We start from the raw sequence: 10,938 nt of genomic DNA on the forward strand, positions 1-10,938 counted from the left end.
GTTGCAGATTCTGAGAAAAGCCCTGTATCCTCTCTGCTCGTTGCCACCACTTCACCCTGGCCCCTCTTTTTCACAATGTTCCTCCCCTGTAGCTTGCTCTGCTGCTTCATCTTGCATTTCCTCTCTACCTCCCTTCCGATTGCCTCCTTGCTCTCACTGCCTGTCCTCATGCTATTGCTGCTGTTGCTGTGAGTGCTGCCTGTGTTAATGACAGTCATGGGCTGGAAAAAAGGACTCAACATAATGTAATGTGATGTCTGGTCAAGAATGAGTAAGATAAAAAGAGATCCAACCAGACTGCAAGATTTGGTAGAATCATGACAGATTGGGAATGGATAATCAACATTTAGCTTTGAATTGGGTTCCATAAGGCAGGAAATGGACTTAGAGTTCTCTATATCATAAATATTCAATAGCCTGTTCAGATATCTATGTTGTGACAACAAAACACTAGAAGAATGTGTGCCATATTTCTGGTCAAAGAGAGAAATGTAGAGTACCCAAGTTATTCATCTCAAAATTTTGTTCCAACTACTCTTTAATAGTTCCAATAAGTTGACCATATAATTATATAATGTTTAGACAGATGATTACTAGAATAGAAATAGCATCAGTTGTGGAATAAAGGTAAATGCAAGATGTACCTTGTCTTTTTGTCCTGACTGAATAAAAGTAGTAGGTTGGTCCACATAGATTGGTTCTGTCAAATCACCATTAAGAAATGCTGATCTCACATCCATTTGATAATTTGGCCAATGGCAATGAGCTGCTAAAGCAAGTACACCACAAACAGAAGAGTACTTTGACACAGGAGCAAATGTTTCTTCATATCAACTCCTTCCTCTGGTGCACCCACCCCTTTTGTTTTTTTTTTTCCCAAGTAAAATGTGGCTGATTATATTACTCAAAAAACTGATTACACCGGCGTGCTCGTGCTCAACAAACTAGTTGGAGCTGATGCAAAGTCACAAATACATCATGTATACAAGCCTTTCAAGGCGGTCTTGGGGGGGCGGGAGGTGTATCGCCAACTAGGGCTGCCTGCCTGCATCACAAAAAACAGATCCTGGCCGCCCCAAGTGCACATGAAGTGACATCAAAGCTCCTGGCGAGCCCTGGACTCGCCCTACACCTAATCCCATCGGCTGCAGAGCGAGTGGATGATGGAGGTCCAGAGCTCTGCTAAGGTCGCATGTGTTGAAAGCCTCTCTCCGCTGAAAGCCTCCCAACACCGTGCCTTCCAGATATGCCATCCAGTAAGACTCCCTATGATCTCCCATACCTCCGAGCAGTCTGTAGTGGGCTCCAGTACCTGGCGGATGGGTAGAGCCTCCAAACCGACCACCGCACATGATCCTGCCTCGATAATGAATAACATGTCCTGCATCCCGGCCTCATACAGAAGGTGATGGCCCTGGTTGACTTCCTGCCAACAGAAAGCACCCCATGAGATACATCCAAGGCTGGGTGCTATACGGCGAAGTATGCGGCACGCTCCTCTCCACACGAGCTGTGCCTCCTCACATAACCACATGCAATGCTTTGGGGTTTCCAGAGGCTAATGTGTGCAACGCTTACAACCTCTCTCCTTCTGTATTTGGGCAAGCCAACTTTCCATTGCCGAGCCTCCATGTGCCACTAGCCATAAGAAATATGGCACGCTTCTCGGCCTCCAGCTATCCCATAGGCGGCGCCAGAAGGCCCGTCAGAAAGGCTCCGTGATGCTGTGCTCCGCCCAGTGCCTGCTACATGACGACGCCCAATCTATACCCTCCTGCATCAGTATGTGTTTGCCAATCCTGACAATGTACTCTAGGAACCTGGGTGGTTTCTTGGCGACTGCAGAAGCTGGCCATAGCCACTCTCCTGGATCCCACTCCAGCTCATCAAGTGGTTTGCCCTCCCAGATCCAAAGGCGCCACTCCTTGAGCTCCTTCCAGAAAACATAGGGGTCCAGTCACCATGTCTTCCCTTGAAGGCCCACCACTCGAATTCTCCTCCATGAAAGGGCGGCAGTCCTCTCATCTTGCTGTCCTTTGTCAAGGGCCAGACATCCCCCCTCCTAAACGGCGAAGAAAGTCCCCTGCGGAGCGCCACCCACTCTATCTGCCACCTGTAGGGAGATGCTTGCTGAAAACCTAGCTGCCCATGCCTCCCCGGGCTCTATCGGCTCTCGTATCGGGGGAGCAAGCCACTCTGGAGGTATTACTGCGTCTATCTCCCTTCTCCTCACCTCCACTCCTCTCTAGTAGCTTGATACTCGCTGCAACATCTCCTCGTCTGCCATCTTGTACACCCCCCACCCATGTCCTAATGGTACGAGTCGGGCTGGCCTCCCAACCAGCTCACTAGATGTGGGGGCGCTCACCTATCTGTGCCCCTTTCCGATCTTTGATCTTGGGGTTCCAGATCACCGGTTGATGGTCTATCTCCTCTTGGCAGCCTAGGGGGCTCTAGATCAGGGCCTTACGGAGGCCCTGCCACACGCAAAGTAAGCTGTGTAGGAAAGGTGATCTGGGGGGGCTGATTTGAGCTGACGTGAAGATCCATCTCAGGGACGGCCTCCACTCACTGCCAAGCCTTGGTCTACAGTCTTGAAGGCCCTCCTACAATAAGACCTTCCAGGTCTGCTCGCCTGGTGTGAGACCACGGACAACTAGCTTGCCCAAGAGGGCCATACTCTGATACTCTGGGTCTATGATCCCAAGCCCTCCCTCTGACCGATGCCTATGATGGTCGCCCATGCCACCTTGGCTCTGAATCCATAGAACTATCCGATCTCGACCAAAGGAAGTTCCACACTAGGCCGCGAAGCTACACTACGCAAGATGAGGAGAAGCACTAACACGAGGCGATGTACCAGGCCATCGCTAGGAGGACCTGGTTAACCACCAAGGCTCGGCCGGCTAGTGAGAGGCGAGCTGTGCTCTAGTAGGTGAGTTTCCTCCAAATAGAATCAAGGAGAGGAAGAAACTGCTGGGCAGGAGTGATGTCGAGTCCCACTTAGAACCCTAGGTACCAGACGGTCTGCCCTCTGCTCACCCATCTAAATCCTAGGTGGACGCCCCACTCCGTGCTAGAGTCCAAGTCTGTGAGGAAACCAACCGACTTTTGCTAGTTGATTTTCGCTCCCGCTGTAGAACAAAACACGTCAAGATCCAGCCTCACTCTCTCCAGCATCAACTCATCATCGTCTATGTAGAGGGCTGTATCATCTGCATACTCTGAGTCAAACAACTCAGTCTCCTCTCATTGGAAGTTGGAGGCCGTGTAATCCGCTCACATGTGACCTAAGGAAGTGAGACATCGCCTCTGCAAAGAGTAAAAACAGGTATGGGGCCAGGGGGCAGCCGTGTCGAACCGATCTCTCCAGCCAAAACTCCTCCCCTCGCCTTCCGCCTAGGAGAACCCTGTTGGTGGCTGATTTGGTAAGGGTGGAGACTCTGCGAATCCAAACCTAGGGGAATCCCAACCTCACCATGGTGCCCTCTAGGAAGCTTTTTCAAAATCCAAGAGTAATACGGCCAGTCTCTGTCCACTGTGCTGAACCCACTCTGTTGCCTTAAAGAAGGTAAATACATTGTCAAGGATGCTCCTATCCTGGACAAAGCCTGTCTGCGTGTCATGGATGATGTCTGGAAGCACGGGGCGTAGTTGCCTACCAATCATCTTTGCCAGTGCCTTATAAACCATTGACAATAAGGTGATCGGTCTCCATTGGGAAAGCTCCAACCGGTCTCCCCCTTTGGGGAGAAGAAGGCCATCAGTAGGGGGTCCTTCGCCACTTCCCAGTAGGTAGTGAAGAAGGCCTTAGAAAGGCCATCCTCCCTCGGTCATTTCTGCCCATCCTGTGTATAGAAAGCCTCCTGTAGTTCCTTCTTTGTGAAGAAGGCTAGGAGGGAGCATCCCATCTCCTCTGTGACGAGGAACGGGATGTGATCCCATACCTGCTGTCTACATCTCTGTACTCTAGCTAAAGCTGTCTCCTGCTGGAAAAGGCGCGTGTAATAGTCGGTGGCAATCTCCATTACCTCGTTTGGGCTAGAACGAGTTCTCGTATATTGATCCCGAAGGTTGCATATTTGCTCTCCTGCGGTGCGAGGCTGGTGCACTTGGAAGAACTCCCTGCACATCATGTCCCCCTTCCTCGCCTAGAAGGCTGTTGAGGTTCGGAAAGAGGACTCTGAGTGCCTGTCCTCTAGGCCAACAATGGCTGCTCGCATGTGTACCTCCTGTGCGTGGAGGGTAGGATCCCTTGGTGCCTTCTGTAATGCGTGGCTACCAGATCTCTCCGGAGTGCTCTCTCCTCCTCCCAGCTCTGCTACCTGGCCTGTATGGCTGCCTCTTGGCAGATTCTGCTCGACTCGGCTAGGATCTCTGCAACCTCCTCTCCTATCCGGTCCCTTCTGTCCCACTCTTTGGTCCAAATCTGCTCTATCTGTCTCGTTACCTTCTCCCTCCTATAGATCAAGCCAGGGATCCGACAGGATCGTGTGTCTAGGGTGGATGTTGGGGGGTCAGAACCATTGAGGCATTCAGGGAAGCGATATGGATTCTCAGGGGGTTGCATCTATAAGAAATCATTTATATAACGTGCATTCAAATGATATTAAGAAATATCATTTTTTTACATGCTATAAGGCCATAAAATGATCCATTTTACTTTACTAAACTCACAATTTTTTTTTCCAAATTACAATTAAAAAACCCCTTTTGTAAATATAATCTTGTAAAATCTACTAAATAAAATACCATTTCTTTTGAACTCATGTGGTACCTTATATGTTCTATAGATGCACCCCTTGGCATGCATTACTCGTACAATGGTAGGGAAAAGTATCTGAGAACAATATGTAACATTTTGCATATTGGGATCTCGTGCTATGATGTGGACTCTATCTTGTAGATCTTGCATGATTAGAGTACCATCACTCTCGATCCTCGAGCAATGCCACGATGTCTCATGAAACTCTTGTACGGGACTCCCTTACATATCCAAGTACTTTGGGTAGTCTCCTCTTGGAACTTCGGTGTGTCTTTGTGATCAAGATCAGCTCGTGATCCTCCATCATCTCCTTCATTTTCCTTGGATGTGTCCATAATGAGCCGTTGTAGCTCCATATTGTCATCTGTATCTATGAAGTGTTTGTCTAATAGGCCCAGTGTCCCTATTGAACTGCCTTGCCATCAATGACGACTTGGCCATCTCTATACATTGCCTTCTTGCCCTCCTTCCTAGCTTGGATTATTTTGGGCATGTTTGTGTGCCGATGTTCCATCTGCGTCTTGGTAAGGTCATCGTCAAGGTAGATAGGATTCCCTAGGAGTTTGCGTAGTATGGCTTTCTTCCTTATGAAGGCCATCCTCTCCATTTCATCTCGAAACCTCAAGATGAGTGTGCACTTTTGTGGGTCCTTCCCAACTAACTAGGTTTTTGTAAAGGGGAATGCTTCTTCCTCTTTGTATCTGAAGCATATGCACAAGGTCTTACCATCTTCCTCAAGCAATGAGCCCTTCTTGTTGGGTATGCCATTTACTCGTATGTTTAGTCACCTTGCTTGTCTCATCCTTTCTTCTTCTAATGTGGCATTCACAATGTGCACCTCCTTTTGATCGTCTTTTTCCACCTCCTTTTTTATGTTCTTCTTCACTATCTCTACCCACCCTTGTTGCGTCACCTCAAGCTTAACATCCACCGCTTTGGAGATTTCCTCCCTTATGGCAGTGATCGTGTCCTCTTGGATCTCTCCTCATCCTTGTCCGTTGCTGTTCAGTGTTATAATCTCCTCTTTTAGTTGCTGGATTTCAGTTATCATGAGAGAGAGAGAGAGAGAGAGAGAGAGAGAGAGAAGTCATGGTGGAAGGCAACTGTGATGGAGGGCTGGTTGAATAAGACACCTTTCAAATGCAAGGTTTTTCTTTGGAGGGTGATGATTGGTGGTCTTTCTCTTGCTTTAACCCTTTCCAAGCGTCGAATCTCCAACGGCAATTGTTTCTTTTGCATCACCAGTGTGGAATCGGCCCGTCATCGATTTATTTCTTGCCCTCTCGCTAAGAAAATCTGGTCACTCTTGTCAGTGGTTTGGCGAGTAGTGGTTGGTTTCTCGCTAAGCCCTTTTGATTGGGTTTTTGTACGGCCCAAATACCCCACACCAGCACAATCGCATATGAAGGTCTTGTTTCACTTTCTTAGATACTAGGGCTGTTGGCACAATTGGACCATTCGGAATGCTTTTCTTTTTGATTCAGCCTCTAATGTTCAGGGACATATAGTGAGGCTTATAGGTCTCTTGCATTGGCAGATAGATCTCATTCGGCACTCTGACTTACTCCCTCGTGAGGACTTACTTCCCTGGCATATGACAATTTCCTCTGCGTCTTTGCCATGACTTTTGTAACTCTTTTGTTGTTTAGTACTTTATAAATATAATATCCATTACGAAAAAAAAGAAGAGAGAAAGAGATGGGGCACTGAGAAAGCAAATGAAGTTTGGTGTATTTGTGATAGTAAAGCTAAGTGGTGTGATTGGTTGCTTCAACAAGTTCAAGCTTCCCTATTAGGGGAAAGTTTTCATATGGAGGCTTCTTATCCATAGTCATAGGTGATGGGAGATGGGGATGTAATGAGGACGACTAAAAATTAGGGGACGGGATGGGGGCCTGGACAGCATTAAAAAATTCAGAGTATTTGAAAGATTACCATTTTAAAAGCCTGTACTTAATTTGGAATGCACATAATCAAAGTAACATACAAAGGTGTAACTTCAACAACTGTAGCCAAGCTTAGAACCAGCTTCTTGCAACATGCAAAGAACCTGTTGTGCCCATTTAATGGTCCCCTTCTCTTGTCCCTACAGCATTGTATCTTGTCTTCTTTTACTTCATCAGTATTTGCTACTTGTCTGTGATTCTGCTCGATTGGTCAGAAGGCTTGTTGTGAATACTCCACTTTATTCATTCAAACTTCTTTAGAGAGAGAGAGAGAGAGAGAGAAGTATTACGGAAAAAAGAGAGACCAAAGTAGGCCAGAAGTGTTGGTTTAGTAAGACAGGATTTGCTCTTCTGCTAACATTGTAAAATGTTTTCACAGGTGCTCATGACTCGGTTTCATTCAGATTTGGCAAGTGCTCTGCTAGCAGCATGCAGGGGTAAGCTGGAAGGTCTGTCATTCTGCTGGTCGGATGAAGCAGCCCTGGTTGTTGTGATGGCAAGCAAAGGTTATCCAGGCCAGTTTAAGAAGGGTAGCGTAATTAAGAACCTGGATGAGGCTGAGAATACTACATCAAAAGTAAAAATATTCCATGCAGGTACTGGGCTAGATTCTAAAGGTAATCTGGTGGCTTGTGGAGGCAGAGTCCTTGGTGTGACAGCATTGGGCAGAGATATTAAGGAAGCTCAGGAGAGGGCATATCTGGCTGTTGATCAGATCAGTTGGCCAGATGGTTTTTGTCGGCGTGACATTGGTTGGAGGGAAGTAGTTCGGCTGAAAAAATCCCAAAAACAAACAGTATGGTAGAGTTTTGGCCACCACACAGATACGGAATGATCGTGTCATTTACAAGTGATCATCTTAGCAGCCGTATAGGCACTCTTTACTCTTGAAATTACCATTTTCGTAAGTAGGCGAGGAATAGCAAAAGTGAACCTTTGACTAGGTTCAAGCTCTCAAAAGTGCTTAATAGCGTGAAAATTATGAATCCCTTGAACTGTAAAACCTGGTTTTAAAGAAGATGGATTTAAATCTTCTGGAGGAATTGCCGCTATGCACGATCTTCAGTGTGTTTCTGTCAACGCCCGTTGACACATTTTGTATCAATAAATAAAGGAAAGGTATTTGGTTTTGTTGCCATAATGTGGGTTCCATGGGTTACATGACATCTAAGGTTCTACTGTCATTTGGGTTTATGAATGATTGTAAAGAGAGCACGTTCAAAATTTCTCATTATTCTGATTCTGCAAGTGGGGAACTAATCATTCAGGGTGAAATATTACCTGTTACTACCTTCTATCAAGGAAGATTGAACTGCAGGGTGAGACATACTGACCTGTTAGTAGCTTCTATTAAGGAGTGTTGAGGTGCTTGGAGACGCTTAGAAAGATTAGCTATTTGCACGAGCATTAAAAGGCTCTTGAAATCAAGCTTAAAAAGAACTTTTAAAACCAATCTCCATACCTTTTAAGGAAAATGGAAATATAAGGAAAACGATAGCAGATCCAACTTAATTAATATTAATTAAGAGACTAGGCTGGCAGAAGTGGAATACCGGTACTAAAGATTTGTTTTTCACAAGAGAGCTCAAACTAAATTTATAGAAGATATCCTCAATGTTGTCATCAACTTTGGCTCCCTTTCAAAATTTGAAAACAAGTCTTACGGTGCCTTAGGAGAGACTATAGCATAGGCACCTTGGGAGGAAAAGCCTTGTCAAAGATGGCTGGCTGATTGGTCCCAAAAAAAAAGGCAAAAGGGTTTTTCTTTCAGGAAGTATACTGAGTTATTTATCTAGCTATATGCTGCAATCTGTTCTGCTTCCCTTATATTTGCGCATGGCTTGGTTGTTGCTTGTTGTGACTCTCTTGTATGTATGCATGGGCAAAAGGGTCTATTTTCCGGAGGTTCTATTGAGCTAGTTATCTAGCTTTACTGTAAGTTGTTTTACTTCCCTTCTGTGTGCATACCTTGGTGGTTGCTAGCTGTGACTCTTATAAATATGCATGCTTGCTAACCAAGGATTTTTCACTAGATAGATGAGCCACCAACCTTTTGGCTGTCCAAAGCAATGGGAATACAACACAAATAAAAGTTATATTTATCAGCTTATATAGCTGTTTGTGGAAAGATGTTTCTCCTAATTGTGATTATTGTAGTCTATTAAAATCTAGGCCTAAGAAGTTTTTAGGCCCATTTTGCTGTTTCTTTTTTGAAGTAAGTTTAAGTATCTTGCCCTCCAACAATGGTTTTGTTCAATCAATCAAGGTGCCATGAACTTGAGGTAGGCCTTAATTTGCTTCCTCGCAAGGGAGTCAATCCTCTAGGGTCGTTATGGCATCATCAACTTAGCCTAGACCTTTCCTTGAGACTTTATTCGTTCCTAAAATTTCATATCTTATTGAGTCTCAAGTCTTTCTTAGCCTTAGCCTATAATTTAAATTGGTTGGAGCTCATTTCAATGGTTTATTCTAAGGTCATGGAAAGCCTTCCCTTATAAGGAGACTTAGAAGATCTTCCAAGTGTGTAGACTTTAAGATATTCTTAAGCCTTTTGTCTTAATTCTTGTAGCGAAGATAATACCTCAAAGTGATGATATTTGTAGTCAAGCACCCAATATTCTATTAGACAATCCTTTCAAGAGCAGGATCTCTTCGAGTATGACCTTTCAAAATAATAGCAATGTTACTTTAACCTAGTTAAACCTAGGTCTCCTAAGCACGAAACGATTGCACGAGAACTCATAATGAACCAATTCTAATATTCTTTTGATTATAACCTTAAGTGATGGGTTTCTTATAATAACCAAACAATTATTCTATCATTGCAAGTAATGAAAATCTAATCAATAGGATAGCACCCTATGTATGGACTTGGTTCCATCACGGGACGGGATGCTCCTTACGGAAATTTCCTCCTAGGTAACCGCACTATCATCCATCTACTCAAAATTCAAGGTATCTAGAAGGATTCTTGAAATTGAGTAGTTATTCAATGCTACCTTAATTCTCTCATTACCAGTCATTACATCTACTAGTATAGTAGTGAGAGCGCACATCTTAGATATACAGATGGACACTTGTGTTTGAGTTGGTGTGGGTGAAATCTTGTTTGTTCATGCGATCTCTTACCCAACTCTAATGCTTCTTTGCTCGGGGGCCAACGTGAACACACGAACTCTTCTAACCCATTCCATCCTTTGTTCCTTCTTTGGTTATAGTGCTCTCTAAACTTGTACGTTCCTTGATCATGGATAGTGAATATTCTATGTTGCTAGAAAGATGTAACTTTGACTTTGTTTGTGGGCTTTGGCAATACTCATGTTATGGTCATCAAAATGGAGAATCACATATTCATGAGGAAGGCTATAACATTCTCTCTTTCTCTATCTGTGTCTATTTATTATTTTAGTTTTATTACTATAAAATAATATAATATATTAATATAGGTTATTTATAGTAACTATAGCAAATAGAGGCAATGCCACAAATCCTTCTAGACTCAAGACAAAAGCTTAGAAGCTACCTCACAAGTTTGAGATTTCTTACTTAGTACATAAGAAAAATAAAAAACTTTTGACTGACACCTAGAGATCATGGCTAACTCATGAAGTTTTTCTTCCTTTCTTGGGACCACTCTTATTTGTATCCCACCAAATATGTTTGCATAATATTGTCCTAACTATGTTCTAGAGTTTGACTCTCTCTATCAAAATTAGCTTTATCATTAATAGTGTCATGTTCAAATCTTAACAGTGTAATTAAGCACAATCATATGGAACCAGCCCGGAATTTTGTTTCACAACATTTTAACATCCAAAAAATGCTAGATTAATGGAGGTATGAACTCACTTTGACACCATAATAGGGGTAGTGTGGAGATAACTTCATGATCTTGGCCATTCTATCTTTTGTAGGTAATTTCCTTGCAAAAAAATTTCAAATGATGAAGTGCAACTTAGTGTTGGGTTTATATTCCATGTGCTTTTAATTATCTTTTTCAAGTGTGAAATTTGAGTCAATGGGAATTTGTTCCTCCAAGAAAGTTAGATATTCACAAATTAGTTGGAGAAACTTATGAAAAAATTAAGTCAATGTTTATCCTCATTGGATCTGATGAAGAGCATGATATTAATCCTTTGTTTGGGGTAGACAATGCTCGGAATGCTTAGTTCACACGGGCCTCAAGTGCCAAAGGTCTTGTCCCATGAAGTTAATCTTGTCAAATTG

The 10,938-nt window shown here is 43.9% G+C and overlaps 1 protein-coding gene and 1 pseudogene across 1 annotated transcript in view; one reads left to right on the top strand and one right to left on the bottom strand.

The window, feature by feature from the left end:
- Positions 1-7,851, top strand: part of PUR2 (Glycinamide ribonucleotide (GAR) synthetase) — a 69,642-nt gene extending 61,791 nt beyond the window's left edge. The window contains exon 4 of the mRNA XM_087697863.1: positions 7,091-7,851. Coding sequence (XP_087553989.1) covers positions 7,091-7,516 — 426 coding nt within the window. The 3' untranslated portion in view covers positions 7,517-7,851. The remainder of the gene's footprint in view (positions 1-7,090) is intronic.
- On the bottom strand, positions 5,169-6,828 carry LOC148022221 (uncharacterized; annotated as a pseudogene).
- Positions 7,852-10,938: the final 3,087 nt, after the last annotated feature.

This window comes from Lygodium microphyllum, chromosome 17 (assembly GCF_053477565.2).
Source record: "Lygodium microphyllum isolate KBCC chromosome 17, Lygodium_microphyllum_v1.1.10, whole genome shotgun sequence".
Taxonomy (NCBI): Eukaryota; Viridiplantae; Streptophyta; class Polypodiopsida; order Schizaeales; family Lygodiaceae; genus Lygodium; species Lygodium microphyllum.